We start from the raw sequence: 21270 nt of genomic DNA, 5'->3' as shown, positions 1-21270 counted from the left end.
GGCTTTAGCGATGCGGGGCGCGCATCCATTTTCATGCTCACGAATATTCAGAGCGCGCCAGACAACGTATCTTGTGCGCCGGAAAACATATCCAGTTGTGACACCAAACTCAGGGGAACCTCTGGCAGAGCGAAGTTAAGTTTAGACCACAGGTACTGACGAATCTACCGCGGTCATAGGCAAAGGCAGTTCTTCTTGGCCGGGATGTCATAGCCATTTTTGGTTGTTGCTTTGAATCCAGCGCTTGTAGGGCCGGTGCCATCGTTTTCAGAATGTTGGGGACTTGTCCGTCCCTTCAGGTTGGTTCCCGCGCAATACGCTGCAGATACGCACTTAGCAATGCTCTGCTTTTTGCTCTTTGACCAGCTTTGAGCTTCGGCGGTAGCAGAAACAAGCCTGTGACCAGTTGATCAACTGATGTAGGTACGACTTTTGAGCCACATCTTCTCATTTTCGCTGTCAGATTCGATGAAGAGCCGTATTGAAGGGTCACGTGGCGCTATTCCGTTTAGCCCTGTCGCACCGCATCCAAACACGATTACCGTCAAACGAGAAGCATATTCAGCGAGAGGACAGCGGCCGACGCCTCAGGCCGGCACACTCGCCAGCGCAGGAATGTGCCCAGATTACCGGCTCCGGGGAGGTCACCGATACAGGCTGAATGTAATATGCCAGCTCTACGACGAACAGTCAGCGAGCAGTGATCACACGAAGCTTACGGCTGGGTGATCATACAGCCATTCGTTGCCAAAGTCCGTGTGTGGTCGGCTTCTTAAACAGGCCCACAAGTTTACGTCATCCGAGATGGAGGGCTGGCCACAGGAATGGAGCCTGGTGAGAACATTATGGGGCATTAACGATCCGTTTTCGCTGAAATGTTCGTTTCGTTCTCAAAAGGATTATCGCCATTCGAAGATAAGCCCATAACAAACCTTTCGCCAAATCATGAATCATCGCACGTCAGCTGAAAATCTAGGACGTGGGGTCTGAATCCCCACCAGAGTTCGTGCCTGCCATTGCACAATGCATTCAACGGGCAGCGGTAGAATCTACATCCATGGCTAAGGCCATCAATGCCTATATTCAGAAAATCGTCTTATGTGGTGGTAAGAACTCAATCATCCCTCAAGTCTTACAAATACAGAATGCCATGCATGCTTGATGATAGTTCGCTTCTTGACTCAAAATACAGAATGCCATGGTGCTTGATGGTACTTCGCTTCTTGATACATCTTTTTTATTTTACTGTTTTACTCGACCCACCCAGCGTAGAAACAAACCGTGCAGCAGACATAGTATTGTATTGATTCAAGCCACTCCAAAGACCACAGCGCCATCTACGACACTTGTCGATTGGCGTAAGTAGCAGTAGCAGCAGCCACCACGAGGTGGAAGCACAATCGTGGCGCCCGGCGGCCGGCCAAGCCTCACGTTAGTGGGGCCAAGAGCTGCCACGGAGACTGAGGGAAAGAGAGAGCGCGGCGCAGAGGCGACATATCAAAGCACTGGGTAATCATGCGCTGGCGTCTCCCGGCGAGCGTATCACCATGGGCTGGGGGTGGGGGAGGGATGTACAACAGACGGCTGGGGACGGTCCGGCGAAGCGGGGCAGGGGGGGGGGGGGGCACGCAGACTAGGTGCGGGAGGTGTCCATCGGGGAGCCAGGCACAACCGCTGACGGTGAGGCCGGTGGGTCGGTCGGTGTGGCCGCCCGGCCAGACAACGTCGGCGACATCTGTCGGCGAAGGCGCAAACACAACTTGGTGAGGTCACCGCCAGGAGTGCAGCCGAAAGCAATCTTAGTTCTGACTTAACTAGATGCTTAGTTAATGTCCGTAATCGATGCCCAGCAATATGACCATTCAGCCACAACAGTGGCGGCAAATCGAAACCTTTGGTAGCTGGAAGCGCAGCCGACCCTTCAAAGACCCTCCACTGCCACATTACTCCAGAAGTATGTGTATACACGACAGCGTATTTAGGCGGAAAAAGCATGTCAAGCATCGCTACAATGTCGACTAGTAAAATCACTGTCAAACAGATTTTCAACGCAATGTTCGTGCACGGTCTGTCCAGCCATTTGTCGGACGGAACCGGGAATTCTGGGGACGCGGAAGCGTGAGCACCCACACAGCCTTTGTAATACAAAACAAACTAACATAATCAAATTCCAATACAATCATGTGACCCTCGCCCGACGAAAGGCCTGCCACTCCACCTAGAGTTCTTTTTTCTAATAACTTGGTACCTGATGTCATGCCGGTTTTTCAGTTGACTGACATTTTTACCGTTATATCAATTTTTGAGCACATTTGTTCACATAGATCATGACCTATGAGCCCTTCATGACGGTCATGTAAGCCAGGTTTCTCGATAAATCAACAATGCTGTCCACTTGTTTGCAATTGGGCAGTGCTACTAGTTGGTTTTGGAAATATCATCACTTTGAACATCAGTAGTGTCAGGCCTGATTGTGTTCGAGGCTGACGATTAAGGTTATCAGAGGTCAAGCTAGGTCAAACATGTCAAATTGTTCTTTTATGCAGGATATATAGCACATGTGCTTGGAAAAATATTCCGCCGCCATCCAGCCTTCAGCATCATTGTGACGAACACCATACAGACAACTGCAGCGTATTTCTTACAACACAATTGCAGTGAATTTCTTACAAAGTCGCGCTGGGTCACAGCAACGTAAAATAGGCAAGTGTCGCCGCCATAATTTGGAGCGTGCTTGGTGTGGGGATGCTTTATTGGTGCTTATCCATTTCCCAACTAGCTTTGCTCATGTATACTTGCATGCAACCGACACTTATCGTTCAGAGATCAAGCAAGGTTATGCACTCGACTTGTCAGTGTCAGCATGCAGCATCTGGGCTACCCCATCGTCAGTGAAACGCGGTTGCAGTTGCAACGTGTGTCTGATACAGCCTGAGTGCCTTTGTTTGGCCTTACTCGTCATCGCGTAAGGTCAGCCGTATAACGGCGATTGCGACACATCGTTACACTCCCGTGACCGCGTCTGATCTGGCGCAGGTTCGTTCGGGTGGTGTCAAAAATAATTCAGGCGAAAAAGTTCGGCATCTTGTGCCGAACGTCGTTTAACGCGTTGTTGTCACGCCGACGGTCATCATACCACAGATAGAGGACAAATTTTGCCTCCTAAACAAGTTTGACCGGTCAAAGGCCAAGTTCATGCGATGCCAGTGCACCTGTGTGAGTGCCACACAATTCAAATTATGTATGTCCCACGATTTCAGTACAGCTACCTTGACTGCGCATCCAAATAAAGCATGTGTCGCCTCAACATTCTAGTTTGACGTCAGAGGTCACAAACTGGTCAAACCGGCAAGACAAACAGCTGGACATTTCAGGCAGATATCACTGTATCAAACGTCCGTCCGTCGTCCCACCTTGTTCAGTATGGCAGCTACAGCCAATGGGGCTGTGTACCTCGCACTTTCATGGACATTTCGGCAGTGGTGAGATTTCCGCCATCTGAGAGGTCATTCAGTAGAACCTCACCCTTAAACCCGGATATCTCCAGAATCGGAATACAGCAAAGTTGGCGGTGTTTACAGTATTACTTACGACAAAGACAGTTTAAGGTGATTAGTCTCACTGCAAGGTCACCTGTTGCCCTGGAACCAAAAACCCGGACCTATTCAGATACGTTAAGCAACGACAAACACGTACTGGCCTTTTATCTTGACTCCCTCTCTACCTGAGTTCACGAGTTGTTAGGGGTCTGTCAGTCCACCGCTCGTGAGGGGTGGGAGAGAGCTGGCCACGTCCCGGCTAGTGTCGGAGTGGAGCTACCTACACCCCGGCTTCCCACCCCTCGCGCACCTGCATGGGCCGGCCGGGGGACATGGCCGGAGCGCCAATGCTGATGGCCGGCGCCGTCGGCTTCACGAACTTGTCGTTGCCGGTGGTGCTGGCAGGCGGTGCCACCGGCGGCCTGGCCCGGGTCGCCGGCAGGTGCACCAGCGCACCGCAGTTGTGACAGCGCGGCGCCGCCGGCGACGGCGGTCCGAACATGTCACGCCCTATAGAGCACAGGTCAGGTCAGGTCAGGTCAGGTCAGGTCAGGTAAGGTCAGGTCAGGTCAGGTCAGGTCAGGTCAGGCCGGTAGAAGATCTCATGTCACGCTGAATCTGGGTGGAGGGGCGGATCCGTGGTTTGGCCACGACAGCGCGTGACCGGATACGCGCGCTGACATACACGCTGACATACCGGACACACGCGCTGACACACACGCCGACATACCGGACACACGCGCTGACATACACGCCGACATACCGGACACACGCGCCGACATACCGGACACACGCGCTGACACACACGCTGACATACCGGACACACGCGCCGACATACACGCTGACATACCGGACACACGCGCTGACATACACGCTGACATACCGGACACACGCGCTGACATACACGCTGACATACCGGACACACGCGCTGACATACACGCTAACATACCGGACACACGCGCTGACATACACGCTGACATAGCGGACACACGCGCTGGTTTTACCCCACGATTGTTGGTTCTCCCCTTCGCATGACCTAGCTGCCCCGCACCACTGCACCACCGACGAGTCGCGATGCAGACCTGGCGTTGGTCAAGGCTCTTCAGCTTTATTGGAACTTGACGAGTTTCTCTTCCCCATGCTACTCGGAGGCAGAGGGTTATAATTTGGTCCAATTGCATTTTAGTGAAAAGATCGTGACTAGTCCAACAACCTGTAAGAAAATCCCTACATTCCCAGACAGATTTTACACTGTTGTGCTCGTTGTTGCTGAAACTGCATAGTTGATATTAGTGGTTGCAAAGTTAACAATTTCCCAAAACCGTGACAGAGACGCCGGGTTGGGCAGCTAAACTGAAAGCGTCTTCTTAGTGCAAGCACCTGCAGCCCACTCGTAATAATTCCGAAGCGAAACAATCCAGCCATGCCTGCGACGCTGACAGTACCGGCTTGGTCGCCAGTGCAGCGGCATGGGAAAAATGAGCCCTGACGCCGACGAAGGATGGCCCGCGACTATTTGGGGCGCCAACATACGTCACTCTTGATAACGATGACCCTGGCCTGCTCGTTGTTCGCATCCATACGGCGCTCAAACAGCACAACAGCAGCTCATGTCGAGGGCACCAATATCAGGTCGACGTACTTCGTATGATGTGAGCTGTACGGGTGTCATGGCAGGGAGCCAACATATCACAAACAAGCAAACACCTTAACGAGCACGAACAGCCATCACGCTAGGTAAAAAGTGACAAACCCAAGAGATAAATCCCAGACAGCTGTCCATGACGCCAGCACGCAGGCGGGACGGGAGGCCGGATGGGGACGGGGCGGGAGACCGGGTGCGGCGGGGCGGCCCACCCACCGACGCCGCTGGCGTGCTGCGTCTCTGAACCTCACCGGGGCTGAGCGGGCGCGAGGAGCCAGGCGAGGTGAGCGAGGCCGGCCCCGGGCTGGAGACGGTGCGGCTGCGAGGGACGCCGCCGGGGTCCGCCTGGCGCTCCTCGTCCATGTCCAGGCTGAAACGGCCGGCGGCTGTCAGACGGTCTCGCCGAGATCTGGGGCTCCGGCCCAGCCGGCTCCTCCGGCGGGACGCAGCGCCACCAGCTCTCAGCACGTCACCCCGCGCCTGCCGCATGCAGGCCGAGACGCACACAACCAGCGTCGCCGCGACAATGAGCAGCGCCTGTCCGGCACCGCTGCGCCGCCGCCCGAGCACGGCCGGGCCGGGAGCGCATCGGAGCCTTGACGTCGGCCCTCGCCGGGTCCGCTCCGAACCCCCGGCCCGACCGGACGGACCTCTGGGTCCGGTCCGGGGTCCACTCGGGATGATCACGGCTCCAGCTCGAAAGTCTGCTCAGACTGTACCCTCGCGCTCACCTGGATACAGGCTGCTCCGGGCCAACCGTGACGGGCCTCGCTCCCAACATTAACCCCGACTTTGATCCAGACCCGGACCCTAACCCGGACCCTGATCCGGACCCTGGCTCGGGCCCGGATCCCGATCCAGACCCTGACTCTGGCCCCGACCCGGATCCAGACCCGGAACCTGACCCAAGCCCGGACCCTAACCCAGACCCTACCTTTAAGCCAGACCCTGACTATGATCCGCGCCCATACCCTGCTCCTGCGCCCGACCTCGTGCGACTCTGACCTGGACTCGGACTCGGAGAGGTGGCGGCAGAGCGTGTCCCGCCGATCCATTTCCACCTGGAGCCGGCGCTGCAGGCGCTGGTTCTCCTCCCGCACATGGCGCTCCTCCTGCGCGTAGTGCGCCATCTTGGCCGAGTCTGCCGGAGCGGGCGCACGCCGTCACCGCCCACGGCCGCGCCGGCACCGGCACGTGCTGGCACAGTCCTGAGGGCGCTGCCGGCCAGTCATGCGCGCGCGCTGCTCACTTCAAGGGGGCTAACTGGGCCGTCAGCCGCAACACGGGCGCACACCCGCGTACCGGCGGGGCGTACACGGACGTACACCCGTGTACCGGCGCGTGTGACCATGTACCACTGTACCCGCATATGGGCGGGCAGGAATCTGGCGCGTGTTTGCCGAACGCGATGTGCACAAGAGCGTGTAGACTTCGGAAATCCAAGACCACAGCCAAGTGGATTATGAACTGCGGCGGTTACGAGAATCCATAGCGAGCAGCGCCGACATTATTATCCCATCTGAACAGCCAGATTCCACGTGATCAGATACATCGTAACCAAAACCCCAGATGTCTATCGTCGGACCGAGCTGCGGCCGACGCGGCTGGTGTGGCTGGGCGGCTGCTGGTGTGGCTGGGCGGCCTGCGCTGCTGACGAGCTGGGCTGCCGCCCGCCCGTGTTCGTGAGGCCCAGCGTCGCCGCCGGCCGTACTCACGCTCGCGCCGCGAGTGCTGCAGCTGGCCCTTGAGCGCCGTCACCTCCCGGCGCAGCTGCTGGATGTAGAGGCTCAGGTCGCCGGCCGTCGACGAGTCGCGCTCGCGCTCGTCAGCGGCGGCGGCGGCGGCGGCGGTCGAGGCGGCGGTGGAGGCGGCGGAGGCGGTGGCAGCGGCGGCGGCGGAGGACGGCGCGCCGGCCGTCCCGGCGCCGGCGCCGGCGGACGGCGTGCCCGGGGAGGCCGGCTCGGAGTCGGCGCCGCGCTCCACCCGCTCCAGCTTGCCGGACAGCAGCCTGCCGGCCAGCGCCCCGTCATGGCCGCCGCACAACGCTCGGACGCGCACGTCAGATGGCACGCTGGACGCTGTCAAAATGACGTATCCACTCCCGACGCAGAACAGTCGCAAAAACACATGACAACTCGTGCTCAACGTGATCAAGATGCGGCTCGTAAAATGCAGTTATAGTGGCGCATGAACGCCACGCGCACACAACCGTACCTGCTGATTGCATTCAACGTTATGTTGTGTTGAGAACATTGCAGAACATCCCAGCGGCAAGGCGTGCGTTACCGTCAGCCCAAGGCAGGCCTATCGCACATCTGCAAGCCACCGTTTGTAGGAAGAGGGTTACTGACACATCGACACTAAGTGTTACCGCACGACGGCGCCGACAAAGATTGGGAGCGCATCCGGAGAATAACCGAATCGGGTGACCAGCTCGTGCCAGCATGGGCGGCGTGCCCCATCCCTTTCCTGCCGGTATGCAACAGCTATCACATCGGCGCAGCGTGGTGGCGTACCTCTTCTCGGCCTCCAGTTTCTCCATTTTCTTCCAGAGTTTGTTGACGAGCGCCTCCTGCTCCTGCTCTAGTGTGTTCTCCAGCTCCACCTGCCGCAGAGCGGGCTCAGCTGAGTGTCGCGGCGCCGCCAGCGCCCCCCCCCCCCCCCCTCCGAACATCCGGCGGCCAGCTGACTGACAGCAGCGGTCGGACACGGCGCCCGAGTGCGGCCACCTGACCCTGGCCGGCAGGCACCAGCGGTCGAGATGGCTTTCCGTCTGGCCCGATTATGCCACTTCCGGCCGTCAGTGGCTATTCCAGAGCTTTGGAATTCAGGAGCGCAGTGGAAGCGGGGAGCACACCGCCGGCTTGCCAGGCTACCTTCGACACGGACAGTCACAGCGTGCGACAGGGACCCCACACGGGGGCTGCGCGGCTGCTCGAGAGGAGACCCCGCCGAGGGCGGCTGCGAGCTAACCTACGGCTGATGGCCGCAGCAGCCCCCGGAGCTCCTGGGGCACCGCACCGCGTGAGACGGAGCGTGGCCGGCGAGAGGAGGACGAGACCGCAGCAGGCCCCCGGAGCTCCCAGGGCGCCGCGGCACGTGGGACGGAGCGTGACAGAGGAGGACGAGGCCACAGCAGGCCCCCGGAGCTCCCAGGGCGCCGCGGCACGTGGGACGGGGCGTGGCAAGAGGGCGACGGTCGCAGCAGGCTCCCGGAGCTCCCGTCGCGCCGCGGCGCGTGAGACGGAGCGTGGCAGGGGAGAGGAGGGCGACGGTCGCAACACGCCCCCGGGCTCACGGAGCGCCGCGGTGCGTGCGACGGGGCGCGGCGGAGGAGGGCGGCAGCGGCTGTGCTCGTCTGAATCGGCGATCTGGCGCAGACACAGCCCGGTGCGCCAAGTCTGGCTGAGACCGACGCAGCTCTGACTGGACCTGGCGCCGCCCTGACCTGACCTGACCCCGGTACCGCCCCGTCTCAGCCTGACGCTGGCGCCGACCCACCGGGCTGGCCAGTTGACTGTGCGAAGCTCTGATCCTTACCGACACGTGGCGACGTCAGGACTGAGATATAAGAAGGTCCCAATGGGGCTCACTAATAAAGGACGACCTACCGAGCAGCGTCACGCCCACTGCTCATGTTGAAAACGTCCGATCTGGTGCGCAGTGACAAACGGACACCCGTCCCACAGGCCAACAAAGCGTCATCGATTGCCTGGACACGTCGTAGCGGTCCCACTTGTTCATGGCTGGACGCGCGAGTGTCACATGCGCCAATCCGGAAATAAAAGCCCTTGAATTAAAGGTCGTGCGTTATCAAACGCCTGCGTGAGCGTGGACAAGCATCGCCCACAGCACTCAGCGCGGGCCGACACGGACCGCGAGCGGTCATCACCACGCTGTGAGCGACACCGCGAGGCGGCGCCCTGCATACCCGCCGAGGCCCGTACGCTGCTGGGCATCAAGTATATATGACAGTCGAACCGGCCAGTGGCTGCTTCCCGGAAGATTGGTGCGGATCTAAAGACATCCTGACGACACGTGCCGACATTCTGACGACATTCCCACGGCCCATGCGCAGCCCGCCGCGTACAAGCCGCCACCGCTGGTGGCTGAGTCACAGCGCGCGGCGCACCGAGCCCACAAATGGCCCCGTTTGGTTCTGACTCATGTCCACCCCTCCCCCCCCCCCCCCTGCGAATGCGACAGATACTTGGTTATTCAGCGAACCAGTCACCACGTCTGGCTAGTGACCAGTGAGTCACTTTTGCGCCGCTCCCCAGCCCGTACCGCTGTCTTGGGTGCTCCAGTACGGCTCGCCGCCCCCCGACCCCGACCGGCCTCGGAAGACAGGGTAATCCCCCTGTCCTCGACAGTCCGGGCCGCCGCATTCCGTACCTTCTCTCTGCGCAGTTGCTCCAGCGTCACTTGCTTGTTAAGCGTCTGCGACTCCAGCTTCTGGATCTTGTTCATGAGCTTATTGACCAGGCACTCCTGCTCCTGCTCCAGCGTCTGCTCCAGGTGCTCCTTCTCGTGTCGCAACTGTGGGCACCAGGAGGACTCAGCGGCGGCCGGCAGCGCACGCGCACGGAGGCTGCCACCTGGGGTAATACCCGGAGCCCGACACCGCCGCGGCTGTAGCATCGGACACCAAGATAACCGGCGCCAGCCCAGTCACGCCGGCCGTGAACGCTGCTACCTCGGGTTCGACACGAGCACTTTTACTTTCAAAAATTTTAATCCATCGAAACTGGCCTCGAAACGAAACGAGCCGGCGTGGTCATGGTCCGGTTATGTAAACGCTGTTTCAGCGGACCCGGGAGCCGGCACACAAGGCTCCGTTGTGTAACTGGCACGTACTAACAGACGGAAGTTACCAGGAAAGGCCATTACCTTACGCTCTCTCGGGGGTCAGGGCATTAGCCGACATTGTTTGAGAGACGATTTATATAACAAAGCCGGCTTCCATCGTAGTTCATGGGAGGTATACCCATCCACAGTCATAAGCGATGACATACGACGAACGCTAACTGGCAAATAACACACGGCAACTGGGAGTCTCGCTTTGACATTTCCAATGTTGTTTTTTGTTCAGAACTGTCAGTGTTTCACCGGCCGTCAGCCTGTTATGGAAGTTGAGCTATCTACGCCGGCGAACTCCGGAGATGCAGAGGAATCATCTGAGAGCACCGGCACCACCAGCATCGGTCGATCGAGTAACCCTATCTATCACGCGGCTGCAGCCGTCACCGTCTGACCTCTCCCGCGCGGCGCCCAGCGCCAGCCGCAGACGTCGTCGACAGCAGCGAGACAGCAGTGCAAGTAGGCGCGGCAGCGAGGGACGGACCGCTCTGTATTGGTGGGGCGGGACGGCCGCTGCACCGGCGGCGCTCGGCGCTCTTTACGGCACGGCTCGAGGCGCCAGCCTTTCCCCGCCGCATTCGCGGCGTAGACCGGAGCCCCATCCGACAGCGGCCCACTGGGACCGCCTGCAGACCAGGTCCGCAGCGGCGCCTCGGTGCCGTCCGGCAGCGGCGGACGGTACGCCGCTGACTAACAGGGCCGGTCGCCGCCCGGTTCGGCCGGCGCCGGGGCCCCCTGTGCACGTGCTCTGGCGCCGGCCGCCGCCATCGCCAGAGGCCGCCGCAGGGGCCCCACGGGCCGGCCGCCGCGCCGGGGAGGGGTCACTGCAGCCGGCGAGGGCCGGCACCGCGCCAGTGGAGTGGTCGCGGAGCCAGCCGCCGCCTCCCCCTTCACCCCTCCCCCCTCCCCGCACACCGCGCCGTGTTGACATCGCGCTCAAGGTCATCACGGCAATCAGGAGGAGGGGCGGACTTCTGGAAACACCCCCAGGTCACACAGCGTGTTTGCTCGCTCGCGGCGCCCAAACGTGCCACGTCTTCCTGGGTGTGCCCGAATGGCATCCGAGCAGAACATACAGCGCGGTGAAAACGAGCCAGCAATGACCGTCTGGATTACCTGAATTGATTTACCGGATCGTCGAGGGGCACATGGCGCACGCACAACCATCATTAGGACCAAAGGCATTACACCAAATTTTGGTGCAACAGTCTCAAGGAAAACAACGCCAACACCAAGCATTTTCGGCAAGTCTTCTGCAAGCACCGAGAGGACTGCGCCATTGTGATTGAACGAGGGGCATTTCCTGCGGCGGTCGTGCGTAAACAATGCCGCCTGCCCCAGACGCGGACGGGGAGCGGACCACGCCACACACGTGGCACCAATCAGCGGGCCGATCGCGGGCGGCGCCGCGCCAGCAGCCGGGCCGCGGCAGCACGGCCAGCCGCCCGCATGGCTGGAGGCGGGGCACACCAGCTGGACATGCCGAGGTCGCCTCGTCCTCATCTCAGATGAGGACGCCACGTCACAAACCAGGCGGCGATGCTGCGCCCCTGGGAGACGTGACGCCTGCCGAGAGCGCAGATGGCGCTACTGACAAGACGCCACGCCATCACGACTAAGGACACCCGGGCTGACAGGCTGTCAGGACGGGGCGCCGCCAGAAGATCGGCTGACCAGCTGCCGGACGGAGGGGAGACAGAGATGTCTGACAGTGCCCTCCTCGCTAGCTGTCAGCAGGGGGAGGGGTGAGAGGGAGGGCGACCCGGCGCAAGGTCCCGCGACGCTGTCTGCCGCACCGGCCGCAGGTGGAGCGCCGCGGGCGCCGCCGTATTTGCCCGGCACCCTCCTGACCCCTCTCTCTCTCTCTCTCTCTCTCTCTCTCTCTCTCTCTCTCTCTCTCTCTCTCTCTCTCTCTCTCTCTCTCTCTCTCTCTCTCTCTCTCTCTCTCTCTCTCTCTCTCTCTCTCTCTCTCTCTCTCTCTCTCTCTCTCTCTCTCTCTCTCTCTCTCTCTCTCTCTCTCTCTCTCTCTCTCTCTCTCTCTCTCTCTCTCTCTCTCTCTCTCTCTCTCTCTCTCTCTCTCTCTCTCTCTCTCTCTCTCTCTCTCTCTCTCTCTCTCTCTCTCTCTCTCTCTCTCTCTCTCTCTCTCTCTCTCTCTCTCTCTCTCTCTCTCTCTCTCTCTCTCTCTCTCTCTCTCTCTCTCTCTCTCTCTCTCTCTCTCTCTCTCTCTCTCTCCTCTCTCTCTCTATCTCTATCTCTTCTCTCTCTCTCTCTCTCTCTCTCTCTCTCTCTCTCTCTCTCTCTCTCTCTCTCTCTCTCCTCTCTCTCTCTCTCTCTCTCTCTCTCTCTCTCTCTCTCTCTCTCGTCTCTCGCTCTCTACTCTCTCTCTCTCTCTCTCTCTCTCTCTCTCTCTCTCTCTCTCTCTCTCTCTCTCTTTGTGACTCTCTCTTTGTGACTCTCTCTTTGTGACTCTCTCTTTGTGACTCTCTCTTTGTGACTCTCTCTTTGTGACTCTCTCTTTGTGACTCTCTCTTTGTGACTCTCTCTTTGTGACTCTCTCTTTGTGACTCTCTCTTTGTGACTCTCTTTGTGACTCGCTCTCTGTGTGACTCGCTCTCTGTGTGACTCGCCTCTCTGTGTGACTCGCCTCTCTGTGTGACTCGCCTCTCTGTGTGACTCTCCTCTCTGTGTGACTCTCTCTCTTTGTGACTCTCTCTCTCTTTGTGACTCGCTCTCTTTGTGACTCGCTCTCTGTGTGACTCGCTCTCTGTGTGACTCGCTCTCTTTGTGACTCTCTCTCTTTGTGACTCTCTCTCTTTGTGACTCTCTCTCTTTATGACTCTCTCTCTTTGTGACTCTCTCTCTTTGTGACTCTCTCTCTAAGTGACTCTCTCTCTAAGTGCCTCTCTCTCTGTGCCCCCCTCTCGCTGCCTCTCTCTCTCTATAAACGAAAGCCCATCAAGGTGGGAAAACGTAAAATGAGAAAAAGAAATCTCCGGTTTACCTACGTGTGCGGGGCTTGGGTCAGAAGGGATCAGAAGACACATCCCGAGAGGCACACATACCTCACTATCTTCGTGGCTAGTGACGGCGCGACGATTATGAACAAAAACCAGCCAGCCGGGGATCCTATTTCCACCATCTGCGCTACAAATTACGGCTAGACGACGGAACGACTTCACGCGGCCGACCGAGTGCCGAACAAACGCGGCCGGCGGAGGGTGCGGTGAAGCGTGGCCGGAGAAGGGCTCCTCCTGAATCAAGGTCCGGCTCGCCGAGCCCCACGCGCCACCAGTGAGGCGAGCGGGAACGAACGGCAGACGTCACGTCAGACCACGCGTCAGGCGAGCGGGATCACGGATCTGTACGGGATCTTTCTTTTTTAAATGTCGCGCCATTCTGTGTCTGTGGCGATAAGACAAAAACGTTCTGTTTCTCCATGGCATTAAAGGTGCTCAACAATGTCCCTTCTTACGCGAGGACGCCAGGGGCAGCCCCACTTCCCAGCATGAAAGACGACACCAGAATTTGAAAGGCGCTACACGTATGCACAGATACAGACACCGATCTAAGGAATTACAACAAGTTTCGTTTTAACTGGACATCGGTGATAAACAACCGTTTTCCAAAGGCAAGGAAGTGCACATACTAGACTAAAGAGATAGATAGATTTCAGAAACAGATCCGTCCCGGAAAGGGGAGGTTAGCGAGCGAGACCACCACAGGGCGCAAGAGGTGAAGCGGCTTCTTCCGATGTCCACGGCTGGAGTTTGACGTGATATGTTGGCGTGATATCGATTGCCGTTTGATGTGTTTTGATTTGACGTTTGCGTGGTAGGAGAGCCTCCCTAGCGAGACCGACGGCTGTTCACCACGAATCGCAACAGATGGGTCGGCGCGGACCACAGCCGCCGCACTATACGGCCGCGTGCCCCTCCCAACCCGCTCCGACTCCGCTCGTGCCACTCCCAGGCCGCCCGGACTCCTTTCGTGCCACTCCCAGGCCGCTCGGGCTCCCTAGTGCCACTTCCAGGTCGCTCGGGCTTCTCTCGTGCCACTCCTAGGCCGCCCGGGCTCCACTCATGCCACTCCCAACCCGCTCCAACTCCGCTCGTGCCACCCCAAGGCCGCCAGGCTTCTCTCGTGCCACTCCCAGGCCGCCCGGGCTCCTCTCATGCCACTCCCGATCCGCTCCAACTCCGCTCGTGCCACTCCCAGGCCGCGCGGGCTCCTCTCGTGCCACTCCCAACCCGCTCCGACTCCGCTCGTGCCACTCCCAGGCCGCCCGGGCTCCTCTCGTGCCACTTCCAGGCCGTTTCGGCCTCCCTGGTGCCACTCCCAGGCCGCCCGGGCTCCTATCCCGGGCTCCTATGGGCTCCAGGCCGCTCCGGCCTTCCTCGTGGCACTGCCAGGCCGCCCGGGCTCCCCTCGTGCCACTCCCAGGCCGCTCGGGCCTCCCTCGTGACACATGAGGCCCACTGCCGTGTCGACGGCCAGCCCGACAGTCGCCCTCTCAGCCGCAGTCCACCGGCGCTCGGCACAGAGCTGACCGTTAGCTGTAGTCCACCGGCGCTTAGCACAGAGCTGACCGTCAGCCGCAGTCTACCGGCGCTCGACACAGAGCTGACCGTCAGCTGCAGTCCACCGGCGCTCGACACAGAGCTGACCGTCAGCTGCAGTCCACCGGCGCTCGACACAGAGCTGACCGTCAGCTGCAGTCCACCGGCGCTCGGCACAGAGCTGACCGTGAGCCGCAGCCCACCGGCGCTCGACACAGAGCTGACCGTCAGCAGCAGTCCACCGGCGCTTGGCACAGAGCTGACCGTCAGCTGCAGTACACCGGCGCTCGACACAGAGCTGACCGTGAGCCGCAGCCCACCGGCGCTCGACACAGAGCTGGCCGTCAGCTGCAGCCAAACGGTGCTCGGCATAGAGCTGCCCCCTCGGCTGCAGCCTACCGGCGCTCAACACCGAGCTGTCCCCTCAGCTACAGCCCACCGGTGCTCAGTGCAGAGCTACCCTTCCCTCCCCTCCCCTACCCAACCGCCGCCCACCGGCGCTCCACACAGAGCTACCCCTTCGGCTGCAGCCTACCGGCGCTCGACACCGAGCTGTCCCCTCAACTACAGCCCACCGGCGCTCGGTGCAGAGCTACCCTTCCCTCCCCTCCCCAGCTGCAGTCCACTGCCGCTCGACACAGAGCTACCCCTTGGCTGCAGTCCACCGGCGCCCGGCAGAGGCCGCAGCGCGCCTGAACTGCTCGCCGCCCCGATAATCAATGACGGCCTCGGTGGCTGCCCTGGCGGGCGGAGCGGCCGGCCGGGGGCGACACCGCGGCGCCGGCCGGCCCGGAAGCGGCGACGCCGCGCGGCCGGCCCGGTGGCCGCCGCCGGACGCCAGGCCGTCTGGCGCGGGGCGCTCACGAGCCTGCCCCGGACCCGTCCGCCCGGACATCGGCTGGAGGCGGCGCCGGACGCGCGGCTATCCGGCGCGGCGATCGGACACGCCCCGCTGACACCTGCCCGGCCGGGCATCGACCTGCCCAGCTGGACAGCAGCCCGAGGCGGCGGCTGCGGCGCGCGCCCCACCAAACTGGCCGGCCACGTGGGATACACGCCATTGTCTGACAATACGGTCTGGGGCTCCGGCAGCGGGGGGCCACACTTGTTGGCGCTTGCGTCAGCCGGTGGTGCGCCTGCGTGTGCCACGGCCGCGTGGTCGACCCCGGCACACGCAAAGCTCCGGTCACGTGGAGCGGGGACAAATAAACGCGTCTCCGAAGCCGGCGGCGCGCGGGCATCCCCGCCGGCGCACACGGCTCAGCTGCCGCGCACGTCCGATGGCGAGTCTTGCGCCGACATGTCGCCAGCACGTGATCGGCCGAGCGGCCAGCCGATCGGCTGCCTCGGGCGGCCGCTGTGCACCGGCAGCGTCGGCCGGCACCGCGACACGCCGGCTCGTCCCGTCCCGCGTCGGCCGGCTGGTCACCACCGCCGAGCCGGCGGCACGGGCACGCCGGCAGCCGGGCCCTGCCGCGTCCCGCGCCGCCCTCAGCTCTCATCACGCCCGCCAGCGGCGAATGACCTCCGCGACCGCGCCCGACGGCCGGTGTCGACTGTGGGGGAGAGGGGGAGGGGGCGGGAAGTAGTGCACTGCTTCACCTCCGCCCTTTGGTGGCACACGTCTTTGTCTGCTGCCATAGCAGACTCGACCACAAGGGATGCAACGGTGATTGTTTGTTCTTCGGGAGCCACGATTACTGGACCATATAACGGCAGTCCAGTCAGACAAACACGCTCGACCGCGCCACGCGGGCTGGGTGCGGAGAGAAGGTCGATGGCTTTCTCCCCTCCCCCTCCCCTTAGACTTGGACCTACGGTGCCGTCTGCCACGCGGGCAGCTCCGGCCGACGCTGCGACAGCCAGCCCGTGCCTCTCGAGCGGCTGCGCCCGGCCGACCGCGGCCACACGCGGCGCCCGGCACCCGGCCGTTGAACCACACCCGCCAGACGCGGCGGGCGCCGGCCGTTCACCACTCCGAGCCACTATAGTCTATCTATTTTCCATTTAATAACTTTGCGTCGTTTGTCTTTCATCTCATGGCTCTCGCGGGTGCTTCCGGCGTTGCAACAGATTACCGCCAGAGCCTGCTATGACCATCTACGTCAAAATGCCATTCAAGTTTCATACAGATTTTCGCTTCTCATTTACCGCCAGGGGACACTCTCTGGGGACACTCTCTGGCACGGCCGGCCGTGCCAGATCAGTCCCCTTGTGGTAAGGTCAGTCGACCCGACTAGCGCATGCGTCTCGAGGCTCCCACTCAACGCCACCACGTGACGGGTCCAGCGCCCAGTCCCTAGGCCGCGGCCGCCACACGGCGAATATTGAAGGCGCAACTGCTCTCAAATAGTCTGACCCACCGACCGATATTACATAAGCGGCTGTCTGATAGCACCGACCGTCCAACGGATATGGCATAAGCGGCTGCTCGCTCGTGCCGAGAGGGATCTGCCATACCTGGCACAGCTTGCGCGACAGGTCGTTGGTAAGGCACTCCTCCTCCTGCTCATAGTTGATGGCTAGCGTCTCCTTCTCCTTCTTCAGCGCCTGGATCTTCTTCAGGAGCGTGTTGCTGATGTACTCCTCCTCCTGCTCCGCGCGTGCTTGCTGCAACAGCGGGAGGTCCCGGTCGGAAGGAGTTCAGATGTCACCGGTGCTCAGAGGCAGTGGGACCTCCGCCTCTGTGGTGGCAACTGGTTAGTCAGTTATTACGGCCTTAGACTGCGCCGTCCTAAAGCGCCCAGTGGTGGCGCTCGATACCTTGTCAGTTGTCGGCAGAATCTCCGCATGAGTGGCTTAAACATACATACATATATCCTACATATAGGTATATCATACATGCGGATACATCATACCTGCAAATATAACATACATACAGATACACATATAAACATATTAGATATAAGTTTCACTCACCACTTAAGTAATCCTCGAAATGCAACCCAATGGTGAACATTTCGACAAAAGGCAGCGGCGCACACAACTACAAACGTCCGTACTCTACCACAGCACCGCGCTCGGCGACTGAAGTGGGTTGCACTGGAGGAAGCCTATAACCGAACAGATAAAAAAAAAACACTCCAAAATTCACTTCCAGAGATCATCACTCACACCTGCCGTGCCTAAGTTCTCTGAGGTTCGTTTTATATAGAACGCCTGCACATTAACACGCACTTATAAAATTAACGAGGCATTAAAAACACCGAGTCGAAGACACTTTCGCCTCACGTGGCATTCCTTAGTCTCTCTTAGTCACAATCCCATTAAGTTTGGGGCACGCGGCACCCAGGTCTCCAGCCATGAGTGACAGCGCGTTTGCTGGTCGCTAAAAACGGCGCAGCTGTCCGCGTTGGCAATCCATCTCGAGACGGCAAACAGGTGCCATTCTACGCGCGATCGGGCACACTACGCGATCGGGCCCCGTCCGCATGACGTCATCGGCGAGGAGCGGGGAAGCCCGGCCGACAGCCCCTGGACTCTGACGTCACGGCCAGCCGCCGGTGCTCCCCTCGCCCGGTCAGGTGGCGGTCACGTGACGGACCTCGCCGGCGGCCGCGGGGTGGGCGACGGCCAGCCGAGTCACGCTCGGCCGCCCCGCAGACGGGCACGCTCCCGCTCGAGGCGAAATAAGCCGGGCGTGACGTGGGCCGTCAGTGCTTGCAATAATGGCTGTTACAAGTGCTAAAAATATCACTTTACTGGGCTTAAAGCAAAAAGCGGTCTAAACAGACCCAAAAGTACAAACAAAAGCATACGGAATAGGTGGCAGGCCCGGTGCCGGCGGCGAGATAGCGCACTTGAGGGCGGCAGCTGGCCGCCGCCCGGTCTGCCGGAGACAGCATCGGCGACGACCGCTGGCGCCGCAACACTTTCACCTCGGGCACACCCGCCTCGTTTTGCAAACACCCACGTCCCCTCACAGCGCCGGAAAGACGGATGCCGCAGAAACGGTGCAATTGAACGCCACCCATGGGCGACCACCATGCTGGTGTTGCATGCTGGTGTGAAAGGGAGTGTGGACACAGACCTGAATTACCTTGCAATGGCAAATTCAATTTATGAAGCTTATTATGGTCACAAGAAAAGCAATGCAATTGGAAGATGCCGGCAAATAATCCAATTCTGGTCCTTCGCATGATTTGCAGATTATGTTATATGCAAACTGCCAATTGGGTGAGGGTTCAAAACACAATCACCTGCTTGACAGCAAAAGAGTGAGCACTGATTGACAAACTGACTAGGACATGAAAAACACTGCCTGGTTTTCCAGCTGATTTTCCTACTTAACAGCTGCATCACACATTCTTTGCAGTTCTGCACCAAATATGGCTTAATTTCCTTACCTTTCTCTAAATGTGACTTAGACAACATGTGCTGATCATGATTGACAAATGATGGTGATTAAGACATTGGACAACTCATTGGATACTCCAAAATCCTTGCTGCAATTGCCATTTGTTCTATCTTTGTGCCCAATCATCTTGCTGAACACCTAGTTGATGGAAAAGCAGCTGTCATATCTGGGGTATGTAGGCTGCTTACAGGACCCCAGTGGGACTGGGATGAAGTGCCAGAATGACTGTGGTGTTTTGCCTATCTAGCAAATGTTAATGTGCCTTATATGCAGTATGCCATGTAGGGGAAATTGCTTGACATGATATTGGTGTAATTACTGCAGCAGGGCTGGGGTAGACCATTAGAGTATACAGTGTGGGTGTGTGTCATTGGGGCTTTACAACACACTCAGCTGCTCAGGCTATATGGCATTGCCCACCTCTCACCCTGGTGGGAAGGGTGGGCACTGCAGAGAATCAAACCCCTACCTCTGGTTTCCCAGATGCACAGTGGTTAACACAGACATGTTTACCGCTCAACTACCAGCAATACTGCCACTACAACAATACTGCCACTACACTACTGGCAATACTGGCAAAACAACATGCTGCCAATAATGTGTATTTGTGTTTTACTTGCAGCTGGTCAGCATAGAGATAAGCTACATCATAACTCTGCATGCACGCATATAACTAGCTACACTTAATGTGGACCACATTGCATCTGAGAGACATAGTAATTACAGGCATATTAAGAAGCAAAGATATCACACAAATACATCATATCTTCAGTGCAAACTGCAGCATCAGTGCAAACTGCGGCATCATTCTTGTCATTTGATATATGCCTCTCCTTTGATCTAGGAGGGAAGAGGAGGATAGTGGATATGCTATCCAGCAGCACCAGGCAGCAGTACCAGAGCTGGCATATTGTTTGGTTCCACTGACGAAGAGGTCAGCTGGCAGCTTAAGGGTTGATAATATCGGGAGCTGAATACCTGTGCTATTACGCATATCTTGCATAACTGTCACATGAACTTTTCTGTCCAAAAAGACAAGCCTGCCTTGCATTGCCTGGAGCAAAACGTCCTCTAAACGTGCTTGGTCAACAAACTGCTTTTGAACTAAATGATGTAAACTCACTAGACTAGAACCCACTATGACAATTGGTCAATCAGCATTATCAAGCTCATTACAGCACTGTCTAATCCTAAAAAACTGATGTTCTGCCATATGTTTCATCCTTTTAGAAGTGCCCAAACCTGGCCACTATGCAGGATATTTACCAAGTTGTGATCTTTCAAAATATAAGCCTAACCACTATGTAACTAACATAGTATGGCAACCAATGATGGCAGTGGTATGTTATTTAACTTATCACTAAGAACAATCCAAAACATTTTTCAGACTTGACATTTAAATTACCAAAATGATTGACTTACTTTATTTGGCCATATGATGACAAGACACAAATGTGCTTTTTTGTTGTAATGATCTATCTTCACCTTTGCTTGAGTAATAAATCTGTATGAAGGCAATGCATCCTTCCAAGCACAGTGTAAAATTCTTCATTTTTTCTCAGCCATGCCATATCTTAGCTTAACACTTTTATGATTAGAGTGGAAATATTTTCCACAAATGGGGAGAGGCATTATGTTTTTGACACATCCCACAACCCTTTCCTGCTATGACACAAAGCCAGTTAACAGTGCAATACACTTTGCTATAACCAGTATCACTGATTTAAAGCATGCAATACCACATTGCAGCAAGCGAAGCATTGGTATCTTTCTTTGGCCCAAGCAGAGCACTGGAGTATAAAATGGCATGCCATTTTCACCATCCACTATCATTTTCCAGCCAAACAATTTCAAAATACCACTGATATTGCTTAAGGTGCAGGAAGTGTGTGGTCATCACCAGTACAGCTGACACATTGCAAAGACACACCATAGCGGCGGATACTCACAATGTTAACGGACGCTTGCTTCAGGGCACGATTTTCCTCTTGCAGTCCCTTGACACGCAGCCTATATGTATCCAGCTCAACTTTTAACACTCGATTCTGCTGCGCTAACGACTCAATCCTTTTTTGCAACTGCTCTCGTGTGATGGGCGACGGAGGCATGAGGATAGATCCGCCGTCAACTGACCCAGAATCGCTTTCACTGGCGCTGTCCGCCATGACTAGACGAAGCCAAGCCTTCTGATCGACCACACAATGCTTCTAGATCATCAGCCCTGAAAGCCAACGAACTCCAAGAAGGACAGACTAATTCGTCGATAAAACGACGCTGAGATGCCGGGCATAAACGACTCACACTCGCCCACTG

General features: G+C 58.1%; 1 protein-coding gene across 1 annotated transcript; it reads right to left on the bottom strand.

Moving 5' to 3' along the window:
- Positions 1–1266: 1266 nt before the first annotated feature.
- Positions 1267–21164, bottom strand: LOC119104298 (coiled-coil domain-containing protein 6). Its single transcript, XM_037227995.1, has 10 exons — positions 20907–21164; positions 17061–17210; positions 9580–9723; positions 7701–7789; positions 7141–7192; positions 6900–6933; positions 6190–6325; positions 5436–5554; positions 3850–4049; positions 1267–1735 (listed from the first exon to the last, which is right to left on the bottom strand). Exons 1-10 carry the CDS (start codon positions 21120–21122, stop codon positions 1634–1636), a joined length of 1242 nt encoding a protein of 413 aa, XP_037083890.1. The 5' UTR covers positions 21123–21164; the 3' UTR covers positions 1267–1633.
- Between the last annotated feature and the right edge of the window lie 106 nt (positions 21165–21270).

The sequence above is a fragment of the Pollicipes pollicipes genome, unplaced genomic scaffold, assembly GCF_011947565.3.
Source record: "Pollicipes pollicipes isolate AB1234 unplaced genomic scaffold, Ppol_2.1 Scaffold_6052;HRSCAF=7182_pilon_pilon_pilon, whole genome shotgun sequence".
Lineage (NCBI taxonomy): Eukaryota > Metazoa > Arthropoda > Thecostraca > Pollicipedomorpha > Pollicipedidae > Pollicipes > Pollicipes pollicipes.
This window is presented reverse-complemented; position numbering and strand designations above follow the sequence as displayed.

What these genes read in the sequence shown, in the direction of transcription:
- LOC119104298 (XM_037227995.1), bottom strand. Translation starts at nt 21,122, where the DNA reads ATGGCGGACAGCGCCAGTGAAAGCGATTCTGGGTCAGTTGACGGCGGA. An exon ending in GCAGCACTCGCGGCGCGAGC is followed by an intron (nt 6,326 to 6,899) that starts GTGAGTACGGCC and finishes CCGCTCCGGCAG; the next exon opens with ACTCGGCCAAGATGGCGCAC. An exon ending in CTCGCGCCCGCTCAGCCCCG is followed by an intron (nt 4,050 to 5,435) that starts GTGAGGTTCAGA and finishes TGTGCTCTATAG; the next exon opens with GGCGTGACATGTTCGGACCG.